Source organism: Gymnogyps californianus, chromosome 1 (genome assembly GCF_018139145.2).
Source record: "Gymnogyps californianus isolate 813 chromosome 1, ASM1813914v2, whole genome shotgun sequence".
Classification (NCBI taxonomy): domain Eukaryota; kingdom Metazoa; phylum Chordata; class Aves; order Accipitriformes; family Cathartidae; genus Gymnogyps; species Gymnogyps californianus.
In genome coordinates this window covers 1380271-1399327 of record NC_059471.1, presented here as the reverse complement: position 1 = coordinate 1399327, position 19057 = coordinate 1380271, and the positions used below count along the sequence as shown (strand labels likewise).

Below are 19057 nucleotides of genomic sequence, written 5' to 3'. Positions count from 1 at the left end.
CTCTCCCCAGGAACGCTGCAGTCAAGATGGCTACTACAGGACTGTATAAAATGGGTGATGGAAGCAACTATGCAACTAAGTGCTTCCCTGCCAGGAACATTTTGCGCGCAAGTAAAGAAGGTGACACTGCTTCGAGTGCTGCTGGTGAAGTCGCCCTGCAGAATGATGTCATGTCCATAGGGGCAGGTCCACCACCCACCCTGTTGTTGGGCCAGAGAGAGCGTACATTCAGCTGTGGTTTCCTGTATCAACATCACAGCTGATAACACAGATAACAGTTGATAACAAAACAGTGCCCAGAAAGTCTTAAAATTGTTTAAAGCTTCATTGAAATGAAGAAGGCAGGATGTCTAGGGCACACGTTAAATGAGGGGTCCAGCAGCCATCTCCACATGCCAGCAGGAGGGAAGCTTCAGGCAGGCATGTGGATAGCACAGCATGATTCTCCATCAGCTACTCAGAGCTAAAGCTTCTCCTTTTACTCTGCGCTTTGAAAGTCACGTCTGTGAAATGCTTAGGAACGGCAGAAATGCCTTCTAACATTTGGGAAGTGGTGGAGAGGTCTACTAGGCTGGTCAGGGGTCTGGAGCACAGGACCTTCTAGGAGAGGTTGAGGGTGCTGAGCTTGTTTTTTATCTGGCCAAGAGGAGTCCAAGGGGAGATTGTGGCTTACAGCTACGTGAAGGACAGCTACAAACTCTTAACAGTGGCAGATGGCATAACTAAGCCAAAAATTTCACCTTGGGAGGTTTAGGTTGGACGTTAGGAGGAACTTCTTTGCTGGGAGGAGGTGCAGCTCTGGGCCAGGTTACCCTGGGAGGTGGTGGAATCGCTAGACAAAGCCACGACTGACTCATCGAATGTTGCTGATGGTCCTGCTTTGGGTGGGAGGTTGGATTGGAGATCTCCAGAAGGCTCTTCCAGCCCACGTTTCCATGTCTGCAACCTATGGCTCCATTAGCATCTACAAAGTAGCATGTTTCTCCCCTTCCATGGCTCTGGCTGTAGCTTTAATGTTCCTATCTTAAATTCATGGTCACTGAACATTTTATACTTCAGTATTTCCCTGTATAGGGGATTTTAAAATGATGGATTTCAATGCTGGGCTGAAACATGAGGCAGAGCGCAGCTACTTTGAGAAGGGCGCATTTGGAGGGTTGCGTGCTCCCCTTGTCATCTCCTCTGCCTTGGTCCGTCGTCATGCCAGGGTCTGGGCGCTGGGTGCTGACACGCAGAGCTACCCCGAGGGCTTGGACTGAGAAGGGGACCACCGGGGAGACACCACAGCAGAGGAGAAAGCCCCCAGAGTCTGCCTCCGTGGAAGAAAATAATGAAGACAATGTCCTAGATGAGCCGTTTCTGGTGAGTGCAGATTTCCTCTGTTATCGCCTAAACTTTCTGGTAGCGCTTTGTGGAGCTGGGGAGATCCTGCTGGAGAACGGACTCTGAAGCTCCCTCTCCCTCCCCATCTCCGTGCCACCTTCTCCCCTCTTCCCACGATCCAAGGCACCAGGAACCCCCCTCACCTGGGGGCAGCTGAGGTCTGGTTTTGGGGCTCAGGTCCCAGGGCACGACATACAGGATTGCTGTAGGACTAACCAGTTGTGTTTCTTTTTCTCTTTTTTTTTTTTTTCCCCCCTCCAGATGAAGCACCACTGTTTGAAGAACCCCTCTGACCTGTGCTCTGTGAACATAAGCAGCCAAAATCTGGTCTCTGTGAGTATCAGAAACTCACGAACTGTTAGGGAACTGCCTTAAAAGTTGAAAACTTTACTACGGTAGCACATGAGTATCCAGAGATGAGAGAAGACACACATTAGAAGCAGGCGTATTTCCTGCACAGGAAGGTGAGCCAGCCAGCTGGGAACAGGCTTGGAGGATTTGTCCTACCAACTTTTGGATCGTGTCTTCATAACCAAATGAACTTGGTCTTCATCGGTTGTAGCCCTTTCCCCCCTTACATCCCCTTGCAAAATGCTGTTCTTTGGGTTTAGGGATGTTTATCTTGGCTACGGTAGGAGTTCAACTGCAGCTTGAGAAGTGACTTTTATTTGGGTTCATGACTTTGCAATGCAAAGAGAAAATGAGCTGAGGCGCTGAGAGGTTTTTAGTGTCTTTTTAGGGTTCCCTCCTGGTGCTGTGAAGGACAGATGTGCTAAATTGTAGAGTGGCTACGTTTGCTGGGTCACACGTAGGTATGAGATGTGGCCCAGGAGCCCAGCGACACACGTAGGGGAGCAAGGTCAGCAGTGAGGACACGGGGGGGCTTTGCTTTGGGGCTCAACTAATCCAGGTCTTCTGGATGTTGGTCGCTGAGGCAGCTGTGCGTTAAACGCATACTCTGCGGGGTGCTCTCCGTAGTCAGAAAAACAAATGAAGACCCAATTATGGGGAATGCTATGATTTAGGCATTCAGAGAAAAGGAGAGATCCAGTTGTTTCAGATCAGTTTAGGGCTGGAGTGGAATGATTTTTTTTTTTCCCCTGTATTTTTCAGGCTAAAGAAGATGATTTTGAGAAATTTGATTGCGTTGCTTTTATAAATGCTGCTGAGAACCTGCTGACACTAGGTAAGGGATTGCATTACCAAAAAATAGACGCTGCTTTTCAACCCGGGGAAGCTTACACTTGTCTGAACAAAGGTCTAGAGCTTTACAAAGAGTTTTAAGATACATATGCAGCACTTCTTTGCAGAAATGTTTCCTTCCTGTTACTGAGCTGAAATCCTTGTGCTAATTCCCTTTATTGTAATGATAATTGCGTGCCACTGTGGTATCCTTTTTCATTATTAGAAAACTAAGCTCTCTACAAAGAAAATCTGCGTTTAATATATAGAAGTGTGGAATAATGAAACAACTTGCCCCAAAGGCTCAGAAGGTTAATGGTGGAGCCGGGAGGTGAATCCAAATCTAGTGTCATGGGCTCAGTTAATTTGAAGAAGAAAAAAAGAAATGCATTTATTACTGGTAAAACATACAAGCTAAATGTGCCATCAGTGGCTTCAAGCAATAATCCAATTTGGGGTGGGAGCAAATGCATGAAAGCAAACCAGATGGCTGGTGGGGCATCGTGTATTGTACAGACAACCATCTAACTGAGCTGGCATTTTCTTTCAGACGTGCCTGCTGATAATACTAGCCCTCTCATTCTTGCTGGTTTTGGTCCATTCCAGACCCGGATAAGACACGGTTTGTTCTGTTACTGCTGTTCCTCACTCACTGGAGCGTTTTCTTTTCCACCCTTGCAGAGCCGTTTCGGAAGTTTCCAGGACTGCGGGAACTGGAACTTTCCTTGAACGGACTAAGAAATCTGAAAATCACCGCTGGAGACTTTCTGCATTTGGAAGTAAGATGAGGGGGCTCTGAGAGCTTATTCATCCCCTCCCAACCGTCATGCTGAAGCCTACACGTAGCGTTGACTTACGTCCCTGCAGCGCAAGTTCTCTGAAACTGCAGGGTCATTCTCTCTTCCTGCTTCCTTGTGACTCCAGGAAGTCCTTTCCGCTGTGTCCCTCAAGGACCTCCACATCTTGCTTCCTCCTGCAGAGCAATCCCTCACGGATCCCCGTTGCTCAGCCCCTTGCCACAGGACTCCTTGTTTCCCCTGTGATGGGCCACCCCCTTTGCTGTAGGATCCTCTCCCTGCCGTGTGTCAGTCACCCGTGGCATCCCTCACCTCCCTGATGCTGTGTGGTCCCTGACAGATCCCCATCCTCCTCCACATTGTGCTCTACCTCTCGGCGTCCCATCCTCCTCCTCTCCAGATAGGCGTCTGCAGTTTCCCCAACTTATGGGCTGCCTTTCTTAACACAGCAAAGGGGTCAGTTTGGCTTTTTCTTTAAAAAAAGAGACAAAGTGGATCCTAAGAACAAGCAACTGTGCCTGGTATGATGGCTCTAGTTGTCCTCTCCCTCTAGCTGGGAGTGGGTCTCTGCTATAGAGAGCTCAGGCTCTGGCTCAGCTGTACTGACTTTATCCAGGTTTGCTCTGAGGAGGTGTCCTTGCCTGGATTTCTCTCATTTCTGATTGCTGCTGGATATAAAGTTTTGTCTTAAAAGGTTTCTTTCTTCTTGTCTTATTCAAAGAATTGTTGGTGGCTTAGCTGTCAGCTCTGTACGCTCGGATCCTGGCCTCCCTCCTGCCTGCAGGCTTTGGGAGGTCCCCAAATCCATGAAATGTAGGAGAGCTTCTCCCACGTTTCTCCCATGCACTGTTGGTAACCCACTCAAGGCTTTGACTCAGTCAGTGGGCACGTGCCCAGGTGATGGGGAACCAAATTTCCAAGGCTCATGAGGCCAGGGTTGACGCTGTCCATCCCTGTGTGCCTCTGTGTGAGCAGCCCTGTTGCTGGCATCAGCTACGAAAGCTGGGGATGGGACCTACCTAAACTCCCCTTCCTGCCATGCCCCTGTGGATCTCAGCTTCATCCATGACGAGTGTCCAGGATCTCATTTGCTGACAGCCCGGAAAAATCAGCCCTGGGAAGGCTGATTGGAAATTCATATTAAATTGATTTGGAAAGTGCTTTGAGCTCTTCCTAGGAAAATGCAGCCTACTGTAATGCCCCGGCAAAGCTATTCCTGTTGACATATCCTAGAAACCCTCGTCCTTGCTCCCAGCAGGGTCTGCTCCTTGGCTTTCTCCTGGCTGTTGTCCTTTCGGCCACATGTGTGAGTGGGGGACCAGCCCTGAGCACTTCTGCCAAGGTGCAGAGTCCCACCGCTGTAAGTGAAGTCCCTGCAATTCAGAGACGCTCACAGCGTCACCCTAAGGCAGGTGGTAGCATGACTGAAAGTCTCCTGTAAATAATATCTACCTGGGGAAAGCCAACAGAGATTGTTCTTTGCTCCAGGGGATTGTTTTTTCTGTTTCCTTCAGGATCTGGATCTCTCCTACAATAACTTGTCCCCCCAGGACGTTTGGACATTGGGAGATTTGTCCCAGCTCAAAGTCCTTCGCTTGACGGCCAACGGGCTTTGGTCCCTGCCTCCGGACCTGGCAGGCTCACGGGAGTAAGAGCACACAGCAAGCGATGCTTCGGTTTGGTGGGGAGCTGCCGGTGTGCCGGTGGGATGCTCCGGGCAGGCAGGCAGGGTGATGGAGCGGTGGGGGTGGGCAGCCTGGGATTTACCAGTTCAGGCAGCAGAGCTCTTCCCTTGCAAACTGGGAGATCCAATAACCTAATGGTCGGTGCTGGGTGGCAGGGAAGTGTTATCCCAGCTCAGCCCCAGATCACCCAGGGTATCTGCTGTCATCAGCAGCTAGAGAGGAAACTGGACAGTGATTCAGCGGCGCTGTCGGGTGACTGAGCCATGTGAGTAGGGTGCTATTTATTCGTCATTAATTAGACCCTTCACGTATAGCTTAGCCACAGTTGCCGTGCCAAGGTATCCACTGTTTGCCATCGTTGGCGATAAGATGCTGAGCTAGATGGTTGTTTGGACTGATGCAATTTAGCTGCTGTGAGGTAGGATATCGGTTTTCTATTTAAAGAATGAAAACAGCCCCAGCCCAGTCTCCCAGTGGATACACCTTCCCGCGGTGACAGCAAATGATGTGTTTGTCACCCGTCTTCGCTTGAGCGTGTTATTAATGAGCCTCTTTGTATCTGCAGCTCTGCTCATTTAAGGTTTCCATCTCTGGAGGTCTTGTCGCTGGATGACAATCGTCTGTCAGACCCGAGTGTCTTTGTGAGCCTGTGTCATCTCTGCAGGTAAGGAAGCGCCTGGCAGCAGCCGGCGCTGGCTTTTGGGGGCTGGCGGCTGCCTCTGTCAGCTGTTGCACAGTAGCAGGCTTAAAACGAAAAACAAAATCTTCGTGATTCACTCGGATACTTCCCTGTTTAGTCTCTCTAGCATTGCAACTGGGACTGAACGGAAGCAAACAGCCTGCTGCAAAGCGCAAGCTGGCCAAACCCGGCAGTTGGCTGGGAATTCAGCTCCTGCCCTGGGTGTTTGCTGATCTCCAGGTCTGATCTGAGAAATGGCAGTTGCTTCCTCCATTTTCCATTCTTCACTCCAGATTCATCATTATTTTAGCGCAGCAGCACTAGGAAAGGCTGCGGATCAGCTCCCTCTGTTTAATGTGGGCTTTTGTGATTCAGCTAGAGAGGAGTCACTAGGAAGGGAGGCAGCTCACATGCCCCTCAGCTGGGCTGTGCTGGGTTTGGGGACGGCCCAGAGACCTTCTGATGTTCCCCTGGTGCTTCCAGTGCTGCAAACCGGAGGTGGGAATTGGGTCTGGCTGCTTGTCCTGGCTCTGTCAACACATTCCCGGAGGAACCTGCACATTGTCTGCAGTGTTCGGGAGAGAGGAGGGGGGAGTGGGTGAGGTTTAGGCACGAGACTGCAGGGCTGGAGTGCGGAGGTTTGGGTTTCTGTTCTTCCCTAAGCTGTCTCGTGGCCTTGGGCAAGCGCGTTGGTGATGTTATACTTCCATGGGAAGGTGGAACGTTGTTAGGGAATCCCAGAAGGTGGAACGTTGTTAGGGAATCCCAGCAGGACCGCAGCTCATCAGAGCCCTGGGTGATTTAATGAACTGCCAGGATGTCTCCTTGTCCGTTAAATTCTCATCAAGAGGTAAACTTAGAGCTAGGTGACCCTCCGGCTGGTGTGGGGGACCGAAGTCATGAGCCTCAGGGGCAACGCCGGGCTGTGCCAAGAACTGAGCCTGTGGCTGGGGTTTGGAGAGGAGGGGGAACAGGGCAGCGAGACGCGGGTGTCACGGATGTCTCTGCACTGCTGCCGAGAAGCTGAGCGAGGAGGCAGGTCGAGGGCCAGCTCCCTGCCCTGCGGGCGCCGGGGCGAACAGATGGCCGGGTGCGTACACCGATAGCAATCATGGAGTTTCTCACGCATTTCCTCTTCCGATAGCCTGAAGGAGCTGAATCTGGACAGGAACGGGATTTCGGCTGTTCCCTACCTGCACCAAGCAGAGAGCAGGCAGTTCTTCCTCCACCCAGCGCTGGACGGCGACAGCTTCAGGGCAGAGTGGTACAAGTCCCTGAGCAGCCTCTGGCAGCGGCCCCGGCTGCCGCAGCAGGAGGACACGGAGGTGCCAGCAGAGCTGGAAGCGAAGAAAGGACAGCTTGAATATGTCGTGTTACAGAACGACAGGGATCCAGACAGGACGGGTGAGCAACGCCTGCCTCTCCCTGCCCGCACTGAAACCGCGGGGTGTTTCAGCGGGAGAGGGCTCAGTTATGTCAGGGTGAGGATCTGCTGGATGTTTACTAGTAAGTGAAGCCGCTCAACAAAATTAAAACAGTGAGGGAGGGATACATGGGACCATTTTAGGCAGCTCAGCGAACCTGTACAGTCCCTCTGTATTTACTGGGAGCAACGGCTGCTAACTGGACATGAATCACCCTAAAGCAGACATCTCCCACGGTTTGGATAGAAGTGCCCCTTTCTCTCTCCTGGCCTTCTCCAGGGTAGCTTGCTCCAAAGGAGGCATTTCATGCTGACTGGGAGGAAAACTGGCAAAAATGGGGAAATAATTCGGGTTAGGAAGTGGATTACTGCAGATCCCGGACAGGCAGAGGGCAGGAAGGTTGTGTGAGTAGGTAGGCCATGCACAGGTCTGCGTTCCTGGGGTAGGTCAGCTCTCCCCTCTGGATGTCCTTCCTGAGGCATGATGCACACACCGTGCTGGGCCACACCATGGGATGGATCCAGAGGCTGCCTGGTGTCTCCTGTGTGGACTGGGCTGTTGGTGGAGGCTGCTGGTGGGGCTTCTCCAAGCACTTCTCCTGTCCCCTGGCTCGCTGCAGCAGTCCCTGTCGTTAGGTATTTGTGGAGCGGGCAACGGTGCAACTTGTGGTGCTGGCCTGGCGGTAGCAGCATGATGTGGGAAAGGCCTCGTGCTCATGGGCGAGACTCCAAACCAAAATCTACCTGCGGGGAGCTCCTGGCTGCCCTGAGGCCAGCAGCAGGGGTTTCTGCTGTGTTTGAGGGATGTGGACCTCACCTGGAGCTACGGGGCTGTCAGCAAGCCTGCTACAGTGGGCCTGATCCCCCCTCACCGTGGGCACGTCTCGCCATTGAGCCAGATCCTGCCTGATGCCGATTTTCTTTTCCAGGGTAATTCCAGCCTTGCCACGGCTGGGGCTGGCCCAGCGCTTGGCTTCACGTAGAAACCCTCACTTTGCTTGTGTTTCGTTGCAGAGGTCGTTTTTAATTCCGGCTCTTGGGAACACCCAGCGCTGGTAAGAACTGTTGACTGATCTGTGATTTGGGGTGTGAGTTCCAAAATTTCCCTTCCCCAAGCCTCTCAGCTGAGTTTCAATAAGCCTGTGGGTACAGCCGGCATTCTGGGTGCGTGCAAGGCTTGCAGGGAGTATCGTCTCTCATCAGGGAGATCGGGAGCAAATTTTCCCATAACCAAGGGACACCAGAGCTTAAATTTATATCACTTTCAAATAAAAGCTGGGTTGCCATTTGCTCCTGCGTGCCCTCCCTGCACGGGGAAGTGTGTTCTGCAGCTCAGGTGGGGACTGAAGCTCAGGAGCTGGGAGTTCATTCATTCTTAGCCCTGTAATCTTTCCCCCCCCCATTTATTTACATGATGCTCTTCAGAATCAGACGTTTGAAGCCAAAGACGCTGATTTTTATTAGAACCTGAGTAAGGGGCTGAGCCTCAGAGATGCTGAGCACTCGCAGCATGTTCTAGCGTAACACACACGTGTGCACATACACGCTCCCCGGGCCCGCGCACGTTTTCAGTGCTGAATGGTGGAGTTTGGTGCATTTGACGTGACTCCCTGCAGGGCTCCCACAGTAACGCAGAGGCCAAAGCAAGCTGCCAGAAGACAACCTCCAAAGCGGGTCTAAACCAAAAGCTCTTCAAATTATAGCTCTGTTTGGGCTCAGGAGGGTGGTATCTTGCCACTGGAGGTGTCTCCTGCCACCGGAGCCTCTGGAGCGGTGTGTCTGCTCACCCTCTTCCTCTTCTCTTTAAGGTGGTTCCCAGGGAGGGAGAACCATCTGCCTCTAAGACTCTGCCGGCTCCCTCCACGCGCAGGGATGTTCGTGCTCCCTTTCCTGAACTGAAGCATCTCAGCCTGGCCTTCAACAAGGTGATTTGGGTCCCGTGGCTCCAGATAGGTATAAAGGTTCAGCTGCCTGAGCTTGGCATTAGTGCCTTAGGAGACACCCTGGCCTTTAGCTGCCACTGCAGAAGAGCACAGCTCTCCCGGGTTCCTGTGTCCATCTGCCAGCCCAGGGGAATATGTCGGATATCCAGGATTTCTCGGGTGGGATAGGACGTCTATTTAGGCAGCTGAATTGCACCCAGCTTGTCTATACCTCTGCAAATTCGGGGATTTCATCAGAGAATATATGAAGGGTTGCCCTCCCCTGGACTGATCCTTTGCCGGAGCTGCCCGGTGGATGGTGATGTCTCATCGAGGACTTGGCTGTTTTAGTGCCAGGTTATACCTGTCTGCTGAGCCACATCGGGTTCTCAGCGTGCCCCAATCGACAAGTAACACGCAACAACATTTAAGCTCCTCTTCCCGGTGCTTTTGGCTCCTGCCCAGGGCTTAACTCACGCTGCTTCCCAGCCGGGTGAGCTGGCAGTGCCGAGTTACCACCGCTCAGCGAGGGACGCGATGGTGCGGCTCTCCTTGCTTGCAAAGTGAGCTCTGCTGCCGTTTCCCCAGATATCGTCACCCTGTTTTAGGTCACTGCTTTGTCGGTGAGCTGGTTTCTGGCTGCCGTGCCCTGGCCAGGCTGTGGTTTGGATTGCAGGGTAGAGAGGCAGGACTTTTTTTTTCCTGCTCGGAAGAGCTGCAGCTGCAGCCCTGGGCTGCAGCTGCAGCTCTTCCGAGCAGGAAAAAAAAAGTCCTGCCTCTCTACCTTGCAGCTCTTCGGAGCGTTGGAGGCACCAGTCCTCTGGCTGCAGCGTGCAGGAGGGAGAGGGGAGCGTTGCCTCTGTCCTCTATAATCACAGGCAGCAAAGCTGCTGGCTGTCTCCGGTTAAGTGATGCCACCTCCCTCCTCCTCCTCCCCGCCACACATACCTGCCCAGTGTCAGAGTCCCCACGCATTGGAGGGACGCGCTTTGGTGGGAGGGTTGGGATTGAAACTCGACAGCCTCCGGCGTGACTCAGTGCTTAGAGCAAACAGTAAACTATTTTTATCTTGCAGATCGCAGATGAGACAGCTCTCTTACCCGTGGCTTTCTTCCCGTGCCTGAAGGAGCTGACATTTCACAACAACCCTCTTACCACCACCCGGAGCGGTACAGTATGAGCCCAGCTCTGCGGAGCATTCCTGCTCTGTCCCTCCTTCGCTGTTACCTCTCTGGGACAGGGACCACGTTGCTTTTTGGTGTTCGGACACTCCTGCCACGCTGGCCCTGGCCCCTGAGGAGGTGCTTTAATCGTTTCTGCTCTCTAAAGAGCAACGCAGATGAACACTGCTCTTGCAAACACTGTTAATGCCCTGCTCCTGCTCCCGGCCCCATCAACATCCGTAACAGTCCATCCACGACTGCGGCAGTGCAGTCCCAGGCTAAATTTTGCTCTCCAAATGGTGTTTATCCCACAAAGGGCTTGTCTGAAGCTGGTCCAGGTTTCCTCCTGCGGCAGGTTTCTGAGCAGGGGGGATAAACCCCAAATGTGCCCATGGCCTCGATAGACGACGTTTGAAGGTAGCCAGAAGGACGCTGATGAAACGTTGCAATGATGTTGCTCCCTGCACAAGCTACGTGTAGACTAGTAAATAAAACAGGTCAGGGATGCTCCTCTGGCCTTGGTGGCACGTAGCCCAGTCCGACGTATGTCCTTAGAGCTAAAGCATCTCCCTACAAAAGCGGGTGGCTTCTACTCTGGTCCCTGAGCTGAGCCTGGGGTTAGTTGGCACAGCGTGCTGCCAGTGAAGGAGCGGGGCATGGGCTCTCCACCAGCTGCCTGCAGCTCTGGTGAAACCTCTGCTCCTCCAGGGCAGCCGCCTCTGCTGACCCGGCTCCTCCAGCACAATCTGGGGATTAAACTTGTCCGACAGAAGAGCCTAGCCACGGAGAGGTGGCACTTCTCCATCCCTCTCAAAGCCAGCCGCAAGGTAAGGAGGGAGGCGCCGCGGGAGCGTGGGGTTTTCCCTGCCTAAGGCAGGGATGAAACCCTTGCTGCAATACTCAGGGCAGGATTGCCCAGGAACCAATTTGCTGGGGAGCACGGGAAGAGCTGGTGGGACACATGGATCCTGGCGGGGATGGAAGGATGGAGGGAAGGGTGGGAAGGATTGGAGGTATTTCGCTCAGGATGAGGCTGGGGAGTCCAACCACCTCCTTATTGCTGCCCCAGGCAGGGTTTGTCACTGGGTTTTTGGGTTCAGTCCTGCCCACTGGCCTTGGCTGAGGGATCCTATGGGACTGAAGGTGCTGCCAGTGTGTCCCTGGAGCCGGGGCTGCTCCTTGGCACTCCGTGTCCCGTAAGGACCGGCCTCCAGCCGCCGGACCTGACCCCAGGCTGCCACTCCTGGCAGCGTGCATGGACGTCTGTTGTGCCCCCCCCCAGGTCACATCGCGTCTCCCCAAAATCACGAAGCGGCCGCTGATGCTGGAAGCTCCTGCCAAGACCTTTCTGTGGAATCAGCTCCCAGCTGCGGTGGAGGTTGCAAGAGATGCTGCACCTCCGAGTCCGGCCCAGCCACTGCCTCCCATCAGCTCCGTGACCCCAGCCGGCAGCCGGCGGACGGCGCTGGGAGAAGGGGAAGCCGAGTCCAGGCCTTCTCCTGGCCCAGCTGCGGAGGGCACTGCATCCTTCTTCATGACGCAGGTGAGGTCCGGCCGTGAGTGTTCAGGACTTCAGGGCTTGTCACGCACAGATGGATCTTCGTTTCCCAAGTGAAGGAATGGTGTGCACGTGCTGTGGACGCCAATGGTTATAACCCTCCTTCGATTGCAAGGGATTTAAGGGTAGAAGCACTAGCAAGAAGCATAAATGCAATGTTGTGACCAAGAACAAGAATTGGTGGCCAAATTTTCCTGGGTGGCACGGGGCTGTGCTGGCTCGGTGAGTAGCCCCACGTGGAGGAGCTCATCAGTCCAGCATCGTCCCTGCAGCATCTGCTGGAAAACTCCCTCCTAGAGCTCACCAGGGCAGCTTTTTGACTTGATTTCCCTGAAAATCTTGGGATTATCAGGGGAAAAAAAAAAAGTCTGCGCCGGGATGGGGATGGCCCCTCTCTCCTCTGCGCCCAGTCCCACTGAGCAGAGGTGGGATGAGGTGGTGGCTGCGTGGCTCGGTGCCACCGGGAGAGACCTCTGGCCACAGCAGGACAGGCTCTGGCTGACTCCATCAGCTTGACTGGTAAGAAAGGACTGCTGTGAATTCCTTTATTTTGCTGCCTTGAGGTGGAGGATGTGTCCAGACCACTGCTGAGACCCGTGGCAGAGGGCAGGCTGGAGAAGAGGAGTGAGCAGAGGAGGGAAGGAAGCTCCCAGGTGGTTCCAGAGCGATACAAAGGCTACGAGGAGCTGCTCGGTGGAGACACGGACCCAGATTTTATCGAGCCAATTGGTGAGTGAAGATAGCAGAGGGCTCTTGCTTAGAAAAGCCTTGGCAGGTTGATGAGCAGTATGGTCCGCTCTGACCAAGAAAGAAGCAGCAAAGGCTTTTGTTGTCCCGTTTTCCCTCTGGTTCACAGGGATACAGAAGAATGTGCAGGCGCTGTACTACATCCTGAAACACCCCTTGGTTTACCGGGACGCTAAGCCACAACTGGACAGTATGCAGAAGCCCTACGTGCCTCGGAAAAAGGTAAAGAGCCGAAGCTCCAAAGGGAGACTGGTTGCATCTGTTTCTGGATCAACCCACGTGTTTGGATGGATGCTGAGAGCCTGAGCGTGGGCTTGGCCCCAGTTCCCGATCCCAGCGCCTCGCTGTTCTCTCTCCCTCGTGGTGTGGTGCATGTAGCCGCCACGGGAACCGAACTGCCGGCGTGGGGCAGCTCAGCACACCGGAGCTGATGGACGGCCAAGAGCCGTGCTAGCCCCTGGGCAGCGCGGGGGGAAACGCTTGTCACCAACCCCCTGGAGAAAGCCAGCCCTGTCCCAAGGGAGGTGGAAGAAACAGCCTCCGAGCTGCGTCTGCGGGGTGGGTTGTAGTAGAAACGCAGTCCCTGAATCCACTGCACCGCTCCGGCGTTGCGGAAAGCTCATCCAGTGTTGCTCAATAATCTTAAATTGGTGTTCAAACCGGACCAGCTTGGTCAAAAAAAAAAAAAAAAAAGAGACCATCTCACCTACCTCGTGCAGAAGCACGGGCCCATTAGTTTGGGAGAGGGGGCAGGAAAAGGAGGTGGAGGATTATCAGCCTGGAGGGTGGAGGGGAGGCACGCTGCAGCCTCCTCGTCTTCCTTGCAGCATGGGAGGATGCCTGGCCCTCCCGCCCGAAAGACAAGAGCAGAGATCCTGGAAGGAATCCTGATGGCCATGAGAAACACCTCGACCATCACTGAAGTCCCCTTGGGTACGTTCCTGCATTCCCAGTCTCTCCTGTTGACGGCACCGCAGAGGCAGGGGCAGGACCTGAACATAAAGGTGTCCCTGAGCTGGTGGGGCCCTGGGGCGCGGCCAAGCTGGGAATGAGGGTCCCCCCATTGCAGCAGCCTCCCCCCATGTCCCTGCGGAGAGGACAGGGGCTTCACCTGCTGAACGCCCTCAGCCCACCACGAGGTTGGACCCCAATGCTCTGGCTACTGGTTAACAGAGGGGTAAGTGCAACACAGACGCTGCTGCGATCCCTTGGATCCACAGCTGGATCAACCCCAGCCCAAACCCAGCTGTCGGGAGAACGGTCTTGGAGTAAAACTGGTTTTGTCCCCTGCCCTGAGATGAAGGAGGACTTGGGCCTCCGAGCACTGGCCACGTTATATCTCCATCCCAGCCCCGATGGTGGTACAATCCTGAACTGCTAGCGCAAGCAGGACCTGGCTACTCCCCGGTGCCATCCCTTTTTTCCCTGCACCGACCGGGGAAGAGAGGAGGAAAGAGAGGCGAGAAATTAAGGCACTTTTTGCAGGCTACAGTAAGAGCCGCTGCCCAGGCTTGAACCCAGCACATCTGTCTTCACTCTTGAGTTGCTCAAGACCGCCGGTGCCTTTGCTTTTGGGGCTCTCGTGTGTTGTGTGGGTGCCAGGATAGAGCTGGATCCCAGCAGCCGCCTTTGCGTCCCTGCCACGGTGACGTGCCCCGTGCTGCGGGGATGGGAGAGAGCTGGGGCCGCTGGTGGGCAAAGGCATGGGAGGGAAGGTCAAATATTGCAGCCAAGGAGCCGTCCCATTGCTCTGCTCACACCCCTGGCCTTTTCCAGCATCTGTTTTGCAAATGAGGAAATCCAGCCCCAGGGCGTACCGGGAGGCACGGAGGCTGATGGAGGAATTCCAGGAGGTGTTCGAGATCCCCCCCGCAACCGTCGGCGAGGAGATGGCCAGGCCGTCGGACGAGGCGCAGGTGGTAAAAGCCCTTCTCGCAGAGGCAACATCCAAGCAGGGGAGCCCCAAACAGCTACAGCTGCCAGAGAAGAGAGCGGCCAAGAAGGTGCCCAAAGCTTAGTCCGCAGTTTAGCCAGGGGTTGAATAAAGCATCCCATGCCTTGGTCCTCTTGGATAAAATGTATGTTATTTTTTAACTTGTTTGGAGCCGTTTTTCCCCTCCTGAGGTTGGAAAAATCCAGTGCGGTGACAAGATTCGTCTCAGGCTTTCAGGCAGCGACTTCCAGCTTGAAAGCACCGATACAGCCACGCTGCTGCAACGACAGCACACGAAAACCCATGCCTGCTCGCCGTTGCGCTCCGCAGTTCCTGGAAAATAAGGTGTGTGCTCACCCATCCCTGCGCAAAAACCGACTCGTAAGAAAAACTACTGCACCCTCTGGGCATTGCAGGGAGGTTTTGGCCAGCAGCGAACAGGGCGGAGAGCGCTGTGACCGCCCTGTCCCATGGCGAGCACAGCTCAGGATGGGGCACTGCCTGCGCTGACCGACGGGTCGCACATGGAGGGCTTGTGGGCGAGCAGCACCACCACTGCCATTAACGGAGCGGCAAGCTAATACGAGCTCCCCGGTTCTCTCAGCTCTCGCCCACTGTCCCAGCATCGGTCTGTCCCGCAGCCAAGCGCTGGGGAAAATCCGTCTCACGCCGGGGCAGCGCTGCCAGCGCTGCTCGTGGCAGCTCCGAGCACGGAGCCCCATCCCGCCGCAGCTACGTGCTCGACCAGCCGGACCCGAGAGCGCTCAGGGAGCCGAGCTGGGCACAAAATAGTTATTAAAAACCCAAATCCATACCCAGGTCTGGCACCCCTAAGAACAGCTGCGTCAGTGCAACCGGAGGGGTTGGGACAAGCGATGGGCAGCGACGGAGGGTGCTCACTTCCCACTGGCTGCTTACCTACACCAAAAATATGTCATTATACTCACCTTCACCTTTTTTCCCCCCTGCGAAACATTAATCAACCACCTCATTCAGCCAGGGGCAACTGTGACCCGTTCGGGATAGGCAGCGGTAGGATCCTGCTTGTTTCCAAGTGCAGAAGAAACAGGTAGTTCACTGTCAGAACCTGGTTTTATTCTGTTTTAACCTCGGCCTTTGTCCTGCAGTTAAAGTCCTCGGTGCTGTTAAAACGTACACGTTATTTGTACACAGTTGGCATATTTCTGGTTTGTGACAACTTTTTCACAAGCAGGATTTACTCTGTTCCAAATAACAGAAGCCACAACATGACAGACGCCTGCATGTCATTTTACCCACACATTTTACACATGCAAGTCAACAGTCCTTCAGTAACTTCCATCCCTTTTTAAAACATTCGGATGAAGCCACGCTGGTTCAGCTGAGACCCAAAACGACCGTCAGTCTTTCACCACCCCGGTGCTCCGCTGGCGAGCTGAGGAGAACACGAAAGCACAACGATTTAAAGCGTTATCGGGGAAAAAAAGTGTAGCAACATCTAGATTTGTTTTCAACAGTTTGACAGTAAACACCAAGGAAACCAGGCATACACAACCCCCCTGTAACCAGCTGAAGGTTTTTCTGTTTGCATAGTGAAGAGCTAATTCTAGAGCTGATGCTTCGCGGTGTTTTACAGACACGGGGAAGAGAAAGGTTTGTGTCAGATGCATGCGACACGTGGGGATCATCCCAGCTCGCGCGCCGTAGTTCAAACCAGCTTCACGTCCCAGTTCCACCCAGCTGCCGTCCACGGGGACATCCCACGGGTCTCCATCACGGTGCCGGGCGAGACTGTCGCGTCCAACGGTCGTTAGTTTTCGTCTCGGGTCCCCCACCGGGCGAGAGGGGCCGGGTTTTCGTCAAACGCTTCCCCCCCGCGCACGGGACAAGCTCCTTGTCAACCTTTTGCCGGACAACCGGGAGACGGCACAGGGCTGTTGGAGGGTCCCGGCGGAGCCCTGGGGTCTGTCCTTGGAGCATTGCTAAAGGCTTGTTTTTAAAATCAGTGATAGTCTTTAAGGCTTCAACCTCCCCCTTTGCTTTCATGGAGAAAATACAAAGAAGTGCTTGTTCAAGCTACACTTCATGACTACTGTGCACTGCATGTACAATAGCATTTGAAGAAAAATACTGACAATTATAGAACAACATTATACAATCATCTGGCACGATCCCTTCTTTTGGCACTTTTCCTTCATTTATCTGATCTCACTGACTCCAAACACGGACCTTTCCGTACGGCTTTTTCCGGGCCGAGAGCTCCGGAGGGTCAGCAGAAAGCAACTTTCCGGAGTCGGTGGCATCTTTGGCAGACACGGTCCTTCTGTCGTCAAACCAACCCCAGCCCCTCCAGCGCTACCGGCAGTGCAATCTCTTGACCTGGTTTTTTTCTCCCAAGAGAAGACAGCTTCACATTTTGGGAGGATGCTCGCCCGCCCGTGCTGTCCCACAGCCGGCAAGGACTGCCTTCATCCCGGAGAGAAGGTGGCTGCAGAAAGGAGGAGGGTTAGAAATGAATTTCATGTAAGTGTAAATAAATACTTGGTTTCATCTTAGGGCCTCTGCAGATCTTGTGCTGCATCCACCGTTCAGCAAGAGGTATTTTACTTCTCAGCTGGCATTATCTGTGGCAAAGGTAGCGTCATACCTGACCTTTAAAGGGTAGAGGCTGGGAATTCCTGCTCTGTTAAGTGTAATTATATACAATTTTTTTTTCTTTTGTGCAAGCTTACACAAACTTACAGAGTGTTAAATTAATAAAACATTCATCCTAGCTTCACATCGCCTCAAGTCTCGAACCCGACGCCGCCTCGGGTGGATTTCAGCCGAGGGCAGTCGCGCTCTCGCTAGCTCAGGAAGAAGGCGAGAAGGTTTAGGCGAGCCGGCTGGAAAACAGCCCACGTTTTCCTCAGTCCTTAAGCAACTAGATGGAGAAGCGAACGTAGAAATGCAGCCAGCAGCTTCATCGGACTAAAAACCTGTGGGCGCACAACCTCATGAGAAAAGATCGATCCCACCCTGATGCTTTACTGAAAGCTGCTACGACCGCAACCCTTCCACGACATGATTGCGACGCCACATCCAAAGGTCTCCTTCAACGCGGACACCAACGGACCGTGCGTGATGCTTAGGGAGCCGAGCAGCACTGCTGGGACGCGGGCTCTCTGTTTTGGGGGGAGCCGGCTGCCCGGTGAAGGCGAGGTTTGGGAAGCCAGGGGCGCGAGGGGTCCCATTAAGCGTTTTTTGGCCGGGGACAAGCTCCAGCTCAAGCATTGCCTCCCACGCTTCCGCCCTGCTCGGATTTAGGAAGAGGAAATTAACACACAAAAAACTAAATATTTATGTAATCTTTTAAAAAGAAGATATTTAAGACACTGGCCTGGTGCGTTGGACTGCGAAATCTATTTTAAGAGGGGAAAGAAAGGATACATTCAGCATGTAAATCTAGTTTTTTGTGGTGTAGGCTTGCTCAGAGAGCACCCGGCAGCTCAAGCCTGGATGAAACCCACGCAAGCGCCGCGAGAAAGAAGGAAACTGTTTAGGGAAGTCTGATTCGGGCTCAGTGGATTAACCGTGGGGAAGGGGCAGGGAGAAGGGGGCCTGTAAAAATAATTATAAATCTAAATGCACTTGGGAAGTGCACGCTTTAGTTCAAAATGTCGGGAAAAAATGGCATGAATTCTGAGTAGAAGCTGTGGGTTTCCCTCCTGAGCTTATTTCACTGCAAAGGGCAGATCCAGGCCATCGCTACTTCTCTCTGCGCTGCTCTTCTAGGTCCGGTCAAGGCTCCAATTACTTGATTTCCTTCCAATTCACAGCCGGGTACAGGAGCAGGATTCGGTTTGGGTCAAAAGCCCCTGCTTCAATCAGCACCTAACGAGGCTGCGGCGCGTGAGAGGGCACAGAAAGCCATCGCCCACGAGCCGCAGCGGGTAGGCAGAGCAGGCCAGGTCTAGCCAGCCCTAGGTACGACTTTAAACATCCAGTAGTTTGTGTGTTAAGGAGATACAGAGATAGATATATATATTACGGAATCATTGCTATAAGATTTCTCAAAACGAAAGTGTCAATCTGTTGAAATATAGTATTTAAAATATATAAATTTTATCCATTAAAATATAAGATTTCTTTTTTTTAAAAAAAAAAATCCAGTTCAATTAGGAAAAAAGCGCCAGGGTCCTTGCAGTTACGCAAGTATGCCGGGAGAGAACGAGAAAACCAGTTCCCACTTTTTTTTTTTTAACCATTTAAGATGGAGGGAGAAATCCAACCATTTTTTAGACAGAGGAAATTGGGCAACAACCGTTCTCGTAGATCAGATCCATCTGTTTCAATGCATCGGCTGTCCTCCCTTCACGCCACGGGTCACGGCAAGTTTGCCCCAGCACCGTGCTTCAGTTACGTCCTGAAAATACCGCTCGTCGTCCGGCACATGGGTCAGCAAGATCGTTAACGCCGCAGGCTCTGCCCTGGACGAAGGTCCCTGTGGGCACCGAGGGTCCCCAGCGAATACACTGCAAGGCAGCTTTTCAAGTATCAAGTTGAGGTGATGTTTTTTGAACCCGATTACTGGAAATAATTAACGAAATTACTGCGCTGCTAACGG

General features: G+C 53.3%; 1 protein-coding gene across 1 annotated transcript; it reads left to right on the top strand.

Annotated features, from left to right (window-relative positions):
* The first annotated feature begins 17 nt into the window (after positions 1–17).
* Positions 18–14557, top strand: XRRA1 (X-ray radiation resistance associated 1). The gene is made up of 17 exons (XM_050912105.1): positions 18–135; positions 1208–1362; positions 1645–1716; positions 2497–2569; positions 3247–3344; positions 4877–5010; positions 5613–5711; positions 6871–7130; positions 8164–8204; positions 8958–9074; positions 10147–10240; positions 10943–11061; positions 11517–11777; positions 12356–12521; positions 12649–12761; positions 13367–13472; positions 14316–14557. Exons 1-17 carry the CDS (start codon positions 27–29, stop codon positions 14555–14557), a joined length of 2259 nt encoding a protein of 752 aa, XP_050768062.1. The 5' UTR covers positions 18–26.
* The last annotated feature ends 4500 nt before the right edge of the window (positions 14558–19057 follow it).